General features: G+C 38.8%; 2 protein-coding genes across 4 annotated transcripts in view; both read left to right on the forward strand.

Moving 5' to 3' along the window:
• LOC310870890 (uncharacterized protein) overlaps positions 1-17,997 on the forward strand; it is a 172,379-nt gene that overhangs the window by 29,834 nt on the left and 124,548 nt on the right. For all 3 annotated transcript variants that reach the window (XR_014570279.1, XM_083782251.1, XM_083782250.1), the window contains exons 5-7: positions 6,971-7,055; positions 8,095-8,193; positions 8,966-9,073. Coding sequence is in view for 2 of the 3 variants with exons in the window: in XM_083782251.1 (XP_083638377.1) it covers positions 6,971-7,055; positions 8,095-8,193; positions 8,966-9,073 (292 nt within the window). In the remaining variant the exon portion in view is untranslated. The remainder of the gene's footprint in view (positions 1-6,970; positions 7,056-8,094; positions 8,194-8,965; positions 9,074-17,997) is intronic.
• Positions 12,494-16,778, forward strand: LOC310870915 (uncharacterized protein). Its single transcript, XM_083782288.1, has 4 exons — positions 12,494-12,530; positions 14,482-14,654; positions 15,781-16,038; positions 16,146-16,778. Exons 1-4 carry the CDS (start codon positions 12,499-12,501, stop codon positions 16,454-16,456), a joined length of 774 nt encoding a protein of 257 aa, XP_083638414.1. The 5' UTR covers positions 12,494-12,498; the 3' UTR covers positions 16,457-16,778.

Raw genomic sequence — 17,997 nt, forward strand, 5'->3', positions numbered from 1 at the left:
CTTCAGCTTTAAAACATTTTCTACTTTTCTTTACAATATGTTACAGTCCAGAAATTTTGATTATGGACTTAGACCACCAATGGTAACACCATTACTCCGGTCCCCGAGTTTCAAACTTGACACGGCAATAACTTTATACAAAGCATTTTACGCGAGCCCACGCAGTTTCTACAGGAACTGCTTTCTAGTTATTATTATTCCAATTTCCGCCTTTTGGTTTTCGGTTTCCTACTACTTCCACATACTTTATGCTAGAAATTTAGTTCAAACTTCAAACTGTTCAGCTCTTTGCAGTTATTATTGCTCCAATTAGAATTTTTACAAAGTTTTATACTTTTTATACTTTTTAACTTTTTAACTTTTTTTTACATTCTTTATAGTGAGAGTCGATGGAAAAAAGGTCCCATTTTTCACAGTTAACTTTTTTGAGCTCTTATTACTCCGTCATACTTTCACTTTGAAACTTCATTCAAACTTTATAATGTTCATCTATCTTTGAACTTTCATTGGTGAAAAAGTTGTTTTGAAAAAGTTTATACTTTTTAAAATATTTAACTTTATTTATAGTTTTTTCCTCCCATTGACAATGTATGGGATTTATCTCTAAATCAACCTCACTTTTGCAGCCTCATTACTCTGGCATACTTTGTCGTAGAAACGTGATTTAAACTTTAGAAAGCTCACACGACTCTGGACTTTTTCGTGGTTCAAACCGTATTCGAATACGTTAAACGGTTTTTCCGAAATCGCAGTTCAATCGCAGGCCGTTTCGCCTAATTAGTGCCAAGTTAGAGTGCAGGGCTTCTTTCACTAGAGTGTACAAACAGAAAATCTTTCCTTGAAAATTTACCAAACAAATTGCCGTCCCGGCCAAAATATTCACTTTACACGCATGTCCTTTGGTCATTTTGTAGCCACACATGTCCTCTTTCACACAATGTGACCACCAAAACACAGAGACATACAGAATGTGAACTACGGCCTTTTAAGTGACACAAATACAGTCAATCTGCTCATTGACATCCATTGTAGAAATCTTACGAGGAAATTATCGCGATGACAATTCTTAACTCGCTCTTATAACCACATTTTCGATCGTACCAACACCACAATCGCACATGGTGTACCTCAATATCTCAGGCCACTCACAGCGAAAGAATTATTTGCATTCGACTTTTACTTTTTGCGATAGAGCAATTTGTTCGGGCATAGTTTCCCCCCATTCAAGACCATTCAAGACCATTCAAGATCAAGACCTTCAAGTTGCGCGCCACTTGTTTGTCTTTTACACTTCCACAGCTGAGACATATAAGAGCTTAATTACAGGGCTGAAATTAAAGTTACAAGATCTCAATGAGTTGCTCTGCGATACCTTGTGGGCTTGTAGGTCTGCTATTTGTGCAATTGGATGGCCTTTACACAGCTCTCGCAAGAGCACGCACGCATGCACGCACGCACACACACACCCTGTTTTCCTATTGGCTGGCCTTTACACAGCTCTCGCAAGTGCACGCACGCACGCACACACGCACACACACACACATTGAAAGTCAATGGAGAAAATCGGGGAAACACGTAACTCTGTCATTACTCGACCGTTTCAGAAGCAGGGCGGCTCGCCGGAACCGGGCCGCCCCCCTGAACGAAACCAAATGGACCCTTACAGCTCAGACATCTTAGCATTAGCATGTTAGCATGATAGCATTAGCATGTTAGCATGTTAGCATTAGCATGATAGCATTAGCATGTTAACATTAGCATGTTAGCATGATAGCATGATAGCATTAGCATGTTAGCATTAGCATGTTAGCATTAGCATGTTAGCATGTTAGCATGTTAGCATGTTAGCATTAGCATGTTAGCATTAGCATGTTAACATTAGCATGTTAGCATGTTAGCACGATAGCATTAGCATGTTAGCATGTTAGCATTAGCATGTTACCATGTTAGCATTAGCATGTTAGCATGTTAGCATTAGCATGTTAGCATGATAGCATTAGCATGTTAGCATTAGCATGTTAGCATTAGCATGTTAGCATTAGCATGTTAGCATATTAGCATATTAGCATGTTAGCATATTAGCATGTTAGCATTAACATGTTAGCATTAGCATGTTAACATTAGCATGTTAGCATGTTAGCATGTTAGCATGATAGCATTAGCATGTTAGCATGTTAGCATTAGCATGTTAGCATTAGCATGTTAGCATGTTAGCATTAGCATGTTAGCATGATAGCATTAGCATGTTAGCATTAGCATGTTAACATTAACATGTTAACATTAGCATGTTAGCATGATAGCATTAGCATGTTAGCATGTTAGCATTAGCATGTTAACATGTTAGCATTAGCATGTTAGCATTAGCATGTTAGCATGTTAGCATTTGCATGTTAGCATTAGCATGTTAGTATATTAGCATGTTAGCATATTAACATGTTAGCATATTAGCATGTTAGCATTAACATGTTAGCATTAGCATGTTAGCATGATAGCATTAGCATGTTAACATTAGCATGTTAGCATGTTAGCATTAGCATGTTACCATGTTAGCATTAGCATGTTAGCATATTAGCATGTTAGCATATTAGCATGTTAGCATTAACATGTTAGCATTAGCATGTTAACATTAGCATGTTAGCATGTTAGCATGATAGCATTAGCATGTCAGCATGATAGCATTAGCATGTTAACATTAGCATGTTAGCATGTTAGCATTAGCATGTTACCATGTTAGCATAATAGCATGTTAGCATATTAGCATGTTAGCATTAACATGTTAGCATTAGCATGTTAACATTAGCATGTTAGCATGTTAGCATGATAGCATTAGCATGTCAGCATGTTAGCATTAGCATGTTAGCATGTTAGCATTAGCATGTTAGCATGATAGCATTAGCATGTTAGCATTAGCATGTTAGCATTAACATGTTAACATTAGCATGTTAGCATGATAGCATTAGCATGTTAGCATGTTAGCATTAGCATGTTAGCATGTTAGCATTAACATGTTAGCATTAGCATGTTAGCATGTTAGCATTAACATGTTAACATTAACATGTTAACATTAGCATGTTAGCATGTTAGCATGATAGCATTAGCATGTTAGCATGTTAGCATTAGCATGTTAGCATTAGCATGTTAGCATGTTAGCATTAGCATGTTAGCATGATAGCATTAGCATGTTAGCATTAGCATGTTAGCATGTTAGCATTAGCATGTTAGCATTAGCATGTTAGCATATTAGCATGTTAACATTAGCATGTTAGCATGTTAGCATGTTAGCATTAGCATGTTAACATTAACATGTTAGCATATTAGCATGTTAGCATATTAGCATGTTAGCATTAGCATGTTGGCATTAGCATGAATGCTTTTATATGTATAGGCCTCCATTGGATTGACTCTTTTTTTCTTTTTCTTTTTTACCTTTTCTTAACTCATCAATAATACATTGTAAAGCATTATTCATACATTACAAATCATTAGTAGACAGTAATACTTTACTTACTTTATTCTGCCACTTTTTGGGCATCGTACTACTTCCACATACTTTATTCCGCTTTATGCAGTTATTTATGCTTATTCTTTTTACAGATTTTTATACATTCTTTTTTCAACTTTTCCTTCAGCTTTAATACATTTTCTACTGTACATTATATACATTGCGTCTTTTGGCGAGCCCACGCAGTTTCTGCAGGGAACTGCCTTTCTAGTTATACTTTATTTATTCTTTATTCCACCCTTTTTTTTGGCACCTAACTACTTCCGCATACTTTATACTAGAAATTTAGTTCAAACTTCAAACTGTTCAGCTCTTTGCAGTGATGTGTGCTTGTATTTTTATTTTTACAAAGTTTTATACTTTTTATACTTTTTATACTTTTTAACTTTTTTTTACATTCTTTATAGTGAGAGTCGATGGAAGAAAGGTCCCATTTTTCACACTTAACTTTTTTGAGCTCTTATTACTCCGTCATACTTTCACTTTGAAACTTCATTCAAACTTTATAATGTTCATCTATCTTTGAACTTTCATTGGTGAAAAAGTTGTTTTGAAAAAGTTTATACTTTTTAAAATATTTAACTTTATTTATAGTTTTTTCCTCCCATTGACAATGTATGGGATTGATCTCTAAATCAACCTCACTTTTGCAGCCTCATTACTCTGGCATACTTTGTCGTAGAAACGTGATTTAAACTTTAGAAAGCTCACACGACTCTGGACTTTTTCGTGGTTCAAACCGTATTCGAATACGTTAAACGGTTTTTCCGAAATCGCAGTTCAATCGCAGGCCGTTTCGCCTAATTAGTGCCAACTTAGAGTGCGGGCTTTTTTCACTAGAGTGCGTAGAACAGAAAATCTTTCCTTGAAAATTTACCAAACAAATTGCCGTCCCGGCCAAGATATTCACTTTACACGCATGTCCTTTGGTCATTTTGTAGCCACACATGTCCTCTTTCACACAATGTGACCACCAAAACACAGAGACATACAGAATGTGAACTACGGCCTTTTAAGTGACACAAATACAGTCAATCTGCTCATTGACATCCATTGTAGAAATCTTACGAGGAAATTATTGCGATGACAATTCTTAACTCGCTCTTATAACCACATTTTCGATCGTACCAACACCACAATCGCACATGGTGTACCTCAATATCTCAGGCCACTCACAGCGAAAGAATTATTTGCATTCGACTTTTACTTTTTGCGATAGAGCAATTTGTTCGGGCATAGTTTCCCCCCATTCAGAACCATTGTAAAATAAGAGATCAAGTTGCGCGCCACTTGTTTGTCTTTTACACTTCCACAGCTGAGACATATAAGGGCTTAATTACAGGGCTGAAATTAAAGTTACAAGATCTCAATGAGTTGCTCTGCGATACCTTGTGGGCTTGTAGGTCTGCTATTTGTGCAATTGGATGGCCTTTACACAGATAGATCAGATAGAGATGAAAAAGTATTTTCAAAAAAGTCTTTTCAAAAGTATTTTCAAAAAAGTATTTTCAAAAAAGTATTTTCAAAAAAGTATTTTCAAAAAATATTTTCAAAAAAATTAAAAAATTAAAAAAATTAAAAAAATTAAAAAAATTAAAAAAAATTAAAAAAAATTAAAAAAATTAAAAAAATGAAAAAAAATGAAAAAAATTGAAAAACATTGAAAAAAATGAAAAAAATGAAAAAAATGAAAACTTTAAAAAAAAAAAATCTTTTTTACTTAAAAAGAAAAAACTTCAATTTTTTAGATTTTTTTTTTTTTTTTTACATTTAAAGAAAAACTTTAAAAACACTTCTACAACTTCCACATACTTTATTCTGCTTAAACTATAGTTTTTACACATTTTCATACTTTTTTTAACTTTTACTTCAGCTTTAATGCATTTTCTACTTTTCTTTACAATATGCTACAGTCCCGAAATTTTGATTATAGATTTAGAACACCAATGGTAACACCATTACTCCGGTCCCCGAGTTTCAAACTTGACACGGCAATAACTTTATACAAAGCATTTTACGCGAGCCCACGCAGTTTCTACAGGAACTGCTTTCTAGTTCGTAGTATTATTCCACTAGTCTTTTTTTTGTCGCTTTATACCTCCCACACTGTACGCTGTACGCACTTGAGCCATATGTCAAATTCACCGGAAAAATCGGGAATCGTGTGCTTGTATTTTGTTAAGAGAAATGTTGTATAGTTTAATTGATATGAATTTATTAGTGAATTAAATTTCCCCATTGACATGAATGGGAAAAGGCAAAAAATCACATTCAAGTATTTTTTCCTCGGAGACTGTAATCACTATAGTTACAAAACTTTTAGGGATATTTCTTAATTAGGACTAAAATTAATTAAAATTATAATTTTATAGGTCGGCCTCATGGTGGCGCTATAACAGCCCACTTTACCTTTTGGCTTATAACTCTTGAACCGTAGGTCGTAAAATCAAAATATTTTTTTCCCTGGATTCCTTGGGTCATGACGCATCTCCCCATATAGGCCACGCCCATTTCCGCCATGATGGATTTTCCGCCATTTTGAATTTTGTCCAAAACAAACTTTTTGCTTTTCCTCCTACATATTTTGTCCAAATCTCACAGAAATCGGCACACATGATCTCTGGACATATCCGATTAAAACACCAAATGCAGAATTTTGGTAGTGCGTATCGTTCGGCCGTAATCGTCTTCCGAAGTTAGTAGGAGGGGCCTATATCACAAAAATGCCATAAATCACGAACGGAATGTCCAATCCATCCCAAATTTGAATCACATGTCCGGGGTGGTTCAATCAACCAAGTTCTAAAAGCAATTCCATTTTCATCCATAGGGGGCGCCGCAAATGCGAGAAATGTAACCGTTTGTCGCAAAAACATGAATTTCGGGGGTTAAATCCCCTCCGAATTACTTACGCATGATCTAAGGCGTGACTTGAAATTGTAATTGGCTGGCAATACTAGTGGGAGGGGCATATGTAAGCCACTGCGGCAACCACACTCTGCAATTTTTTAAAATTGCGAATTTTCTAGTTTTGATTGTATTTGTATTGTTCCACTTTTTGCTTTGGCAATGTAAACGTATGTTTTCGCATGCCAATAAAACTATTTTTAATTTAAATTGAATCAAATTTGGTTTATAAAAAGGAAAAAAAAACGTTTACTTAAAAAAGTTGGGCAAGTAAAGGTAGGGGCGACTGTGGCTCAGGAGGTAGAGCAGGTCGTCCAATGATCCATGGGTCGGTGGTTCGAATCCTGGCTCCTCCTGTCTACATGTCGAAGTGTCCTTGGGCAAGACACTGAACCCCACATTGCTCCCGATGTACTGGTTGGTACCTTGTATGGCTTCCGCCGCAATCGGTGTATGAATGTGTGTGTGAATGGGTGAATGTAATGCACAATCTATGTAAAGGCACTATATAAATGCACCATTTACCATTTACCACTGTTTCTTTTTCTTTTCCTTTCACAGGGCAGAATGCAGTTTGGTAGAGCCCCCCCTAAGAGAAGAGACCAACTTACTGCAGACCACAACTACTCTAATATCAAGTCAATAGGTATTGAAAGGTTTTGACAGCTTTTACAAGCCCTCATAGCTTTTCACCCACCTCCAAACTCCAAAGATTGCCATATTAGCAGCAGTCCACGACCAGCTATTTGTTTTAATGAGGCTACGTCTTTGTTTGATGTACACAGACATGGGTAAACTAATTTGGGGACCAATACTTGCTAGGTTTATGAGGGAAAAGGTGATTGCCTAGAGATACTCTCAGAAGACTTTATGCCTTGTACTGAAATATAGTACAGGCCTATATAGGCCAAAACAATTAAGGAAAAAACCACAAACATACAGCAACTACAAACATTATATTATTGCGGTTATGTGATGTTCACAAAAAAAACTATTTGGTCTTAAAATACATGCATTTCATACAAATGTCTGATGTCTCCCTCCGTACATGCTATGAGCTACTTTGTCAAGACATTCTGTGCAGGTGATTAGCAATCATTTTGCTGCCTTCTGCATTATGTGGAAATGGGGGCCATTCATTGGCTTCCGACGAGCGCTTCCAAACGAATTTCTTAGCAAAAAGTAGCTCATAACATGATCCATGAACCATGATCATAACATGAGTTGCAATGTTGTTGAGTTTAATGTTGTTTAATACAAGCAGATCGGACCTTTATATTTGCATGAATGGGCTGTCAATGGAGGGGGTGCAACTCTAGAAAATTATTATAAAAGAATAAAACAATCTAGTGTTGCAAATTGCGGCTAAGGAAGTGTGTAACTTGGAGCGTTGACGTGAAAGAAGAGCTTATGAACCGTGTTTTCTTGAAAAAAGAAGACTTGAATATTTGTGTGTGTGTGTGTGTGTGTGTATATATATATATATATATATATATATATATATATATATATAATTTTATTTCATTCAAGACTGCAAAAAAGACTTTGATCCTGGGCAACTTGAAGTGTAAAAGGTTATTAATTATAATTGAAGCGTTTTATGAAAATATAACTCACCCGGTTAACAGGTGATTAACCAAATAAATTACTCCTTCTTTATCTTCCCATTTAAATTATCATTACAGACTCTGTGGAGTCCAGACAGCAGGTGCAGATGAACTCTCCAGACCCAGCCAGACCTGTTTCAGTGGAACAGGAGAAACCTGAAGACCAGCCAGACCTCAGTACGTCTCTCTCTCTCTCTCTCTCTCTCTCTCTCTCTCTTCCCTTTTGCTAGCTTCAAGATGTTTATTGTCAAATACTATATATATATACATATATACACACATACATTACATTAGGGAGATTTCCACTCCCACATATTTGTGCCCATGGAGCACACAACTTTGTGTGCCAGTTCATACACCATGCATAGTATGCACGTCATACACTCAGTGTATTACACTGTGCATAGTATGCACTATGCAGACTATGCTGAAGTGCCGTTCACACCTGTGTTTTGTGGCTGTGATACGTTACTGTCTTGTCCTCTGCACCAACCCAACGTTGAGGGGTCTGCTGTGACTACTGGCCAATCACAGCGCGGCTTTCCTAGTTCCTACCTTCAACTTTTGAAGCTATCTCGCTCGGTGACGCACTTGGATTATCAAGCAAGCGAACCTGGGGTGACAGGGCCTTCTCGGTGGCCGCCCCACTCACTGTGGAACTCACTCCCAAGTCCTAACTCACATCAGAGCTGCCCCCACCCTCACCGTGTTTAAAACCACAGTTAGTCAACACCCACCCTTGCAAACTCTCATTCCCCACATGAATCCCAACACCCTTTTTAGTTTACGCTTCTTTTATTGTATTTAACCTTTTTAACTAGTTTTAATTCATTAATTCATTTTGTTTTTGTAAAGCAAAGTGTATCTAGAAAAGCACTATATAAACGTATGTATTATTGTTGTTGTTATTATTATTGATTAATAATAACATTATAATTCAATGTGTTAGTTTCAGACCATGGTATGGACTCCAGACTGCAGGTGAAGATGAACTCTCCAGACTCAGCCAGGGACATTTCTATTAAACAGGAGGAAACTGAAGACCACCCACAACTCAGTAGGTTTTTTAGTTAACCTTTAACTTTGTTTTTACTAATAAAGTAATCAATCAATCAATCAATATGCATTAGCACCATTAAATATGCAATACAAAAGAGAGACTGCACAGGGTTTGTCTATCACACATCTCAAGCCGCCAAGTCATGAAACAGAAGCACATCCAGCCATGAAAGCTTAAAGTTTGGTAGTATTTGAAAGCTGATTTTAAGCTTAAAGTCTGGTAGTATTTGAAAGCTGATTTTTAAGTTTTGTCTGTGTAGGATGTGAGAGCTCTAGTAATGGGTCTCAGAGGCCTTCCACACGGGAACGGCTCAGGCTGTTACCCGTTCAAGTTTGAAAACGGCATTAAAGTTTTGATCGTCCACATTGCGGTTATGTTAATTATGCATGTAGTCCAGACGAGAGCGGTGGGGCGCTCCAGACACCCAGAGAAAGCTGCCTGTAGTGTACTGTAGGCTATATTATGCACGGCATGTAAAATGCATATGTGGCATTGTGGCATAATCATTCAGTATAGGCTACTGGGCATAATCAACTGTAGCTGATGTTTTTCTTTCTTTTCATTACAAATCATTACAATTTTAATGATTTTACATAGACCTATATTCTCATGACTACCCTCTTCTGCCAAAAGTAGGCTACAAAGTAATGTATACATAAGCATGAGATTCATAGTTTGCAGATCTTAAAGCTCACAACGTGCATGATGCATTGTGAACTTATGAGTTTGATTGAATATATTCGCCAGTGCGCAACACAGCTGAATGTACTAATCCATTCTACACTACACCATTAGCAGGCTAACGATAATGTATGTAGATCATCCGTTCTTTTCTTGTCTTCCATATTGGTAATCACCATCATTTATATCTGTTCTCCGAAAATAGCTCATCTACAATCTCATGCACTGGCTGCAGATCGGCTATTTTCGGATAAGATTTATAAACCTTATGTGCAAATATTTTTAAAAAATAGCTGTGATACTGGAGGTGTAAAGTCTGGTGACGTGAGGTTAGTTTGGAGGGGGCGAGGGGACTATAGCATCACCGTTTCAGCAAATAGGCGACATTCGCTGTACACACGGAGACGACAAGGTTGCCACTCTGGGAGGTGGTTTAAAAAAGAGCCGGTTAAGTCTCCAAAAACGCCGTCTCCGTGTGGCAGAAAGGGCAGATCGGCTAAATACTTGCCCGGGTAACGCAGAATACGTCCTCATGTGGACACCACCTCAGTCTGATCTGTGTGAGATAACACAGATCTTTGACAGGCTTTTCATTAGCCTCTTGATTTGAAGTTTGACCACTTGAACCCTAGTGTCCATATTGTTTGTCTCAGACCAAGGACCACAGTGGAAAGAAGTCTCAGGACTTGGTTGTCTTTGTAATGTATCTTTGATGTTTCTCCAATGAACTTGTAACACTTTTCTTGTATGGCGTCTAATAAAATCGAATCATTTGTTGGGTAATATAAGTAGATATATCGATTTAAAATGTGTATTTTGCTAGAATTGTGCTAAATCTTTGAAGCCTGGCCTTGAGTTTCCAAAACAACTTGTACTTAATCAGTAACTACAGGTAATAGCTTGGTACGTGTAAAATATGTACAACATTTGATTTACATTTTAGGAATCCAGGGTTGACTCATTATTTTTCTGCTCCTAGACATCCTGCACATGGTTGTGTGTAAAGAGGAGGATTCTCCTGAACAGGAGAGGAGCCCCAGTCTGCTCCAGGAGGAACCAGAGCCTCCACAGGAGGACATACTTGAAAGACCAGAGGAGCCTGATGGGTCAATATCGACATTACTAGTAGTGAAAAGTGAAGTTGATGATGAAGACATCTCTTCACACTGCCCTGAAATTGAAGTTGAACTTGAATCTGACACTGAAGACGGTGATGATTCGGGGGAGACAAGAAGTCGAGGTGTCCACACTGCAGAAAAACCTTTCCAGTGTAAACTGTGTCAGAAGAGTTGCCGTAGTTCATCTAGTCTCAAGATACACCAGCGTGTCCACACTGGAAAAAAACCTTTCCACTGTGAACATTGTCATAAGAGTTTCCTTCAGTCACGTCACCTGAAGAGACATCGAGAATACCCTTGTCACAATGTTAATGTGTGAGAAGAGGTTCAGTCCGTTAAAGCCTATTCATTTACCACTTTTAGGTGATAAGGTGACCACCGAAAACTGCAACATGACGTCACGTCGACTCACCGCTCACCCCAGTCCCCTAGCCCTGATGTAAACAAGTCTTGTGCTTTTCATGGTTTCTTAAACAAAGTAGCAGTTCTTGTATAGCCTCGGAAACCCAGACATTTTTAGTTCTTGTATAGACTTGTGCTTTCGTATGAAATGTACCCATTCTACATACTGTGTCAATCAATCAAACCTTATTATCACCTAAAACTGGAGTGTGAATAGGCCTGAATAGTGCTCTGAAAAGACATCAGTGCATTCACACCAAGCGTAAAAATGTCCACTATAAATAAATTACTTTACTTTTTCAAATTAAACTGATTTGGATAGACAAGCAAACATATCATGGATATTTATGCTGTGCCTTTCATCAGATGTTTCCATTAGGACTCGTCTTCTGGAGGTATTGTTGAACGTGAAATCATGTATATAATTGTATTACCTTGATGTATTTACAATGTGTTAATTTATACTATAAAATAAATAGAACTTACACCATTGAAAGCAACAGCTGGAATTATTCCAGGATGTCACCACCTGTCCATTCAACTTATTTGAACGGTTCCCCAAGCTATATAAATGACCATGTAAAAGGTCTGTTGTTCTTTTTTAATCTTGGGTTTTAGATTATGATTTAAAGTTTAAATTCTATTACATGCTAAATGAATGGGGCACTATTTCAATTATTTTACTTGTTAAATAATAAATTAAGTAAGCTACAAACCAGTGAAATATCTATAGGCTATAATGAAACTATGTTATACACTATAGAGTTCTATGTCTACATAAAATCTAAATCGCATAAATTGAGCCTATGGGGCAAGTGTTACAGCAAGTGCATATGTATATGTCGTTAATCTCGTTATGTCCTGTAACATGATATTGGTTGGTAGACCTATAAGCGTGCTATGTTCAGCACACCTAAACCTAACCTTAACCCATGTCTAACCAATGAGTCTAAACTAAGTATGCACGCCATGTTGAATCCTGCATTTCTATGAGATGAGACCTGTGCAGCATCAATGTGCACTGATGGAAGCTGTTATGGAGGTAGGCTCTCACAGTACAATCGGCAGTACCCGAGATCAACAGTGGGGGGCAGCAATACGCCAACTGGCGAGAGTTGACAAACTGGTCACAAGAACACAGCTACCCACAATGCAGTTGTGAAAACAACATGGTTTGTTGACTGCTGTTGATGTTTTAATATAGGCTACAAAGAAAACGAAATGGACGCAGCTCAACCACTGAAACACAGCAGGTAAGATTAACTAATTCACGTTTTGTTTCATCTATCATTTAAAGATGAACGAATCATGTCTTAAGTTGTTTATAATCTATTTAACTCATTTAAGTTGGAACATAAATCTAATTGCTTTTAGCTCCGTAGCAGCAGCAGCAGCAATATTATTTATTGTTTTTTGTTGCATGCTGTTTTACGTCGTCACTATTATGATCATTGTAGCCTACATCAAATAATCAATGATAGGCCTACATGTTTAGTGACAATAATGTTATTAATGTTAAGTACTGGTTACTCTCCAATCTCCATACAACTTAAGCTACTTAAGCTCAAAAAAGTCAATCAAAGAACAAGATTCCTTTACAGGATCTCCTCACTGGTCAGCAAAAACACCTTGAAGACCTTAACAGGAGCCCTCGTACAAGGTTTCTTTGACTATGCATCCACCTCTTGGTACCACAGCACCTCAAAGGCCCTTAAAACAAGGCTCCAGACCTCCCAAAACAAACTGGTCAGGCTCCTACTTGGCCTCACCCCCCGAACCCACCTCACCCCTGCCCACTTTGACAGGCTGGGATGGCTTAGGGTCGACGACAGAGTACAGCATCTTGCAATGGGTCTGGTCCACAAGATTCGATACACCACCAAGATACCCATGTACCCGTCTAAATACTTCCTTAATGTAAACGAAGTCCACACCCACAACACCAGAGGGAGTGCAACAAACCATGTACAACCCAGATTCGGCACAAACAAGGGACTAAATTATTTTCGCTCCTATGCCACCAAAATGTGGAACGCCTTACCAACAGTCTTTAAGACATGTGAATCCCTTGACTCCTTCAAAACCGCTCTCAAAGGGCACCTACGGATGGCTGCAATTCGAAACTGGCCTCTGTAAAAATCTGGAAACCCCCCCCCCCCCACCCCATTTCCCCTCACTGTATATGTATCTTTTCCCTTTTTGCTTCCTATATGATGAATTCCTGTTCTGTTCTTTAGCTACATAGAAGTGTCTATTTGTATGTCTCTAAATGTTTTGATGAATTGAACAATGTGGACCCTGTTGTAAACAAGTGTAATGCTTAATTGGGTCGTCCACTCACAGTTAACAGTCTTTGTATTGAGTTTGTGCTTAAAATGTACTGTACATTCTACAAACTAAATATTTCAATCAATCAATCAATCAATCTACGATCGAGGTGCAAACCAGTAGGATTTGTACACTGTAATGTTAATGTGATTGTTAATGTGAACTTTTGCTCCTCAAAAGTCCTTCTCAAACAATTTGAATCTACAATACGCCACCCCGTAGCCGATCTACAAGCTCACAACGTGTCGATGTAGATTAGCTTGCCTTAGTTGAGCTATTATTTAAAAAAATCTCCAAAATAGTAAAAAAGGCAAATAGGTTTAGGGCTAAGGGGTGGTGCAAGATAGGGCCTGATGTATCATTCTCACTTGTTAGTTTGGAGAATGGAGATGTATTTTTGGATCACAGCAGGGGTTTAAACTATAACCTAAACCTACACTTATTTGCACCCTTCCTATGCTTCCTCTGTTTTACATTAAACCAAGTCTGTACATCCTTATAGTAATCTATACTTGGTAGAATGGTGGGGGTTATAAATGTTGATGGGTTGGGTATATAAGGGAAAAACAGAGGTGATGGATTGCGCTCAGTGGCAAGAGTGATTTTAAATTATTGTTATTACATTTTCCAGTTGTCCATTTAGATAATCCAGCCTTCATCGGTGTGTGGAGTTGCAAGTGACAGATTATATTTAAGTAGTGGTGACAGTGTGCAGGTGCACATCAGATTCACCGCTCATAAGTAAGCATGGCTGCAGAAACATTAAAAACAGATGGGCTACTTTCACCTTATTCGCATTAGAACATTATTGGTATATTCTTGACCCCACTAGGTTGTTGGGTTATTAAAATCCTTGTTCAATTTCCTTCATTTCAGACCAGTGTGTGGAGTGGAGTCCAGACTGCAGGTGAAGATGAACTCTCCAGACTCAGCCAGGGACGTTTCTATTAAACAGGAGGAACCTGAAGACATTTCTATTAAACAGGAGGAACCTGAAGACATTTCTATTAAACAGGAGGGGGAGGAACCTGAAGTTGACTACTCACACAGTAAGTTTAAGCACTTGAACCCTAGCATCCCTATGCAGGGGGAACATTTACTTAGAATAGGTGATCTACAAGCTCACAACGAGTGTATTATGTTTTGAGACATATACTGTACTGAGACATAAGTCGGGACTTGATCACCCCGGCTGGGTCACCTGAGTGAGGGGTATGATGTTTGCGAGACCCGAAACCCAGATGACCTTGGGATACATCACTGAGGATACGTCCCAGTTGCATCCATGTGATGTATTTTCGTTCTGAGGTATTCTATTTATAGTGACTCATAGGAATAGACTATGTGACAACCAGGTATAGTCTGCAGACTATACCTGGTTGTCACATAGTGGTGACCACCGGTCCTCGCACAGGTCCTCGCTGTGCCTGGTGAGAGCATGAGTGGACCTGGTGAGACAGGAGGGGCCCGGACAGGAGGCAACCCACAGAGAGCCTAGTCCCTCCACATGCCAGAATTGTACCTCTGAGTCACGACATAGTAGTTCCGGGGTGGTTCCAACGGATTGTGTGGCCCTGGTCTTTCCCTAGTGGGTCTGATCGAGGGTAGCTACTGGGGCGTAAGTCAGGACTTGATCACCCCGGCTGGGTCACCTGAGTGAGGGGTATGATGTTCGCGAGACCCGAAACCCCGATGACCTTGGGATACATCACTGAGGATAGGATACGTCCCAGTTGCATCCATGCGATGTATTTTCGTTCTCATAATTTCATTATTGAAAGTAAATATATGCTGTAGCAAGCAGCAACATATGCATTTACAGCTAATAACCTGTATATTACTTATTTTGGTCATTCTAAAAGTGGGTTCCCAGCAAAAGATACAATATTTGTTCACTCAATGCAAAGACGCGAGTGACGTGACTTGGCGTAACGTTGCATCAAGCATGAGCAAACTTAAGCGTTTTGACACTTCAGTACTATTCACTCCAGTTGGAAAATAACAGTGATGATTCAAGCGCTAGAAAGATATTTTATATTTCCGTGGTAAATTATACACACAAGTAGATGATAGCTCACTTTGTACATGGAGGGGGTACAGGATTTAGTTCCGACATTGGTCCAAGTACACTTCAGGAATCCAGTGTTGACTACCATGTTATTTTTCTGCTCCTAGACATCCTGCAGGTGGTTGTGTGTAAAGATGAGGTTCCCACTGAAGAGGAGAGGAGCCCCATTCTGCTCCAGGAGGAACCAGAGCCTCCACACATAAAAGAGGAACCAGAGGAGATACTACTGCCAGCTGGACCGATGTTGACTTTACTAGCAGTGAAAAGTGAAGTCGATGATCAAGACATCTCTTCAAACTGCTGTGAAGTTAAAGTTGAACATGAATGTCACACTAAAGACGGTGATGATGGGGAGACCAGTGGAGGTCAGTCAGTGTTAAACTCTGATCCAGGAATTAAGCTTTGCAAAAGCTGTATCAGTACTCGCGATTTCTAACCTGTCTCTCTCTCTCTCTCTCTCTCTCTCTCTCAGTGATCACCCAGTCTTCCCGGACTCAGGTCTTCTCCTGTTCTGAGTGTTCATATGCCCTCACATCCCAGGTCTTCCTCTATAAACACATCAGGAGGAGACACCTTGACCTCTACTGCCAAATGCTGAGGACTGGACAGATCACCTCATCAGCCTGTCAGCAAGTCACTAAATCTGTAACCGCCACGAAGCGAGCACCTCGGCGTCGGCATCAACTGCCTTTGCCATTAAAAAACATCCACGTCTTTAAACAATTCGACAAGAGTCAATTCGAGTCATTCAATCTAGTTTGCTTGCCAGCCCATGTTCTGTGAACCCGGACATATTGAGTACCCTGAAGCTTTATGTTAGAAATTGTGAGTATGGGTCCCCAGCATGTAGAAACTACCGTATGGGTCCCCAGCATGTAGAAACTACCAAATATTATGATAATTATGGATATGGATTATGGATAATGAATAGGCCTATTCTGGACAATATTTCAGCAATAGTCCCGGACTATGTCTGTCTGTCTATCTTATGGTAAAATGTTTCAGTTTTTATGTTATGATTTAATGTAATCTTGCTGTGTTCCAGGACCACAATGGAAACAAGCCCCTGGGGCTTTTTGTGTTGAGTATTCAATCAATAAAAGCATTTACATTATTTTTACAAATATTTTGTTTTATTGGATCAACATTATCAGATGTATTTAATCGAGACTGACTTTTGCTTTATAGATAATGACAGTTTTTCTTGATCTAAGGCAATTTGTTTACATACACAATGCATGGTAGGCCTTAGCTCTGGTATAGCCTTCTACTGCTTCTACGATTCTGCCCTGCGCTAAATTAAACGCATTAGAGCTATGGACCAGAGCTAGGTAGGCCTACATTATAATTCATTCGGAGTTTGTTTTTGTTGTGTTGAAAATAATGTTTCATGAAATTATGATTTCCAAAACTGCTTTCATGATAATTCTGCGGGGAACTCGGACTATAGTGTGTTGTTGGTTTCAATATTCAACCTGGACAAAATAGAGGGAAGGACGAGGACCGTTTCCGTGAATTCCGTCCTTCTCTCGTCCGGATGGAAACACCAAAACAGCAGAGAGTGAACTGGAGTGAATCATTACACCAAAAACATGCATGTATTCTAGACAAACCGACGACTCTGAGACAAACTCGTCGGAAAGTAGCTAAATGGTGAACGTCAACTACTGGATTATTTTCAAACAAGTCGACTTCACACCGACAAAGGATAATCCGTAAAAGTGCAATATTGGTAAATTCATGTCGTTAGATGGAAATTTACTATAGTGATTGGGCTCAATGGAGGCAGCAACCTAGCTCTGGTCCATAGCTCTAATGCGCGCAGGGCAGAATCGTAGAAGCAGTAGAAGGCTATGGACCAGAGCTAGCAGCAACCTATAGATGCAGCCAGATATTATTGTAGCATCCAAAGTGCTTGCGGCTAATTCATGCTGTGTCTCATCTACAGTTCTACTCGTCATTTACGATAAACTAAACATGTTTCATCAAGTTGTCTTTAGCTCATTTTAGATGGAACATAAATATAATTGCGAATTGCTCTTAGCTAGCTTTACTAATGTTTGTTAACTAATGTAATTAATTAACTAATTCATGTTATAAACAGCCAGCGTCCAGCAGCAACCCCCCCCCCCCATGTTGATGGTCACTATTTGGTCCACTGCAATGTTGATGCGATTGTCAAGTGAACTGCTTTTGAATATGCGCAGCTTTATATTGTGTAATTTGTGTCAGACCTGGAATGACCATGATGTAATGCATGCATGTTCACACACAACAGCAGCTTTGACCGCAGAGCAGTGGCAACACAGGGATACATATTAACT

Source organism: Protomyctophum parallelum, assembly GCF_964188405.1.
Source record: "Protomyctophum parallelum genome assembly, chromosome: 1".
Classification (NCBI taxonomy): Eukaryota; Metazoa; Chordata; class Actinopteri; order Myctophiformes; family Myctophidae; genus Protomyctophum; species Protomyctophum parallelum.

Coding starts and splice junctions, on each gene's coding strand:
- LOC310870915 (XM_083782288.1), top strand. CDS start 12,499: ATGGACGCAGCTCAACCACTGAAACACAGCAG. Junction 12,531..14,481: donor CAACCACTGAAACACAGCAG/GTAAGATTAACT, acceptor CCTTCATTTCAG/ACCAGTGTGTGGAGTGGAGT. Junction 14,655..15,780: donor TGAAGTTGACTACTCACACA/GTAAGTTTAAGC, acceptor TTCTGCTCCTAG/ACATCCTGCAGGTGGTTGTG.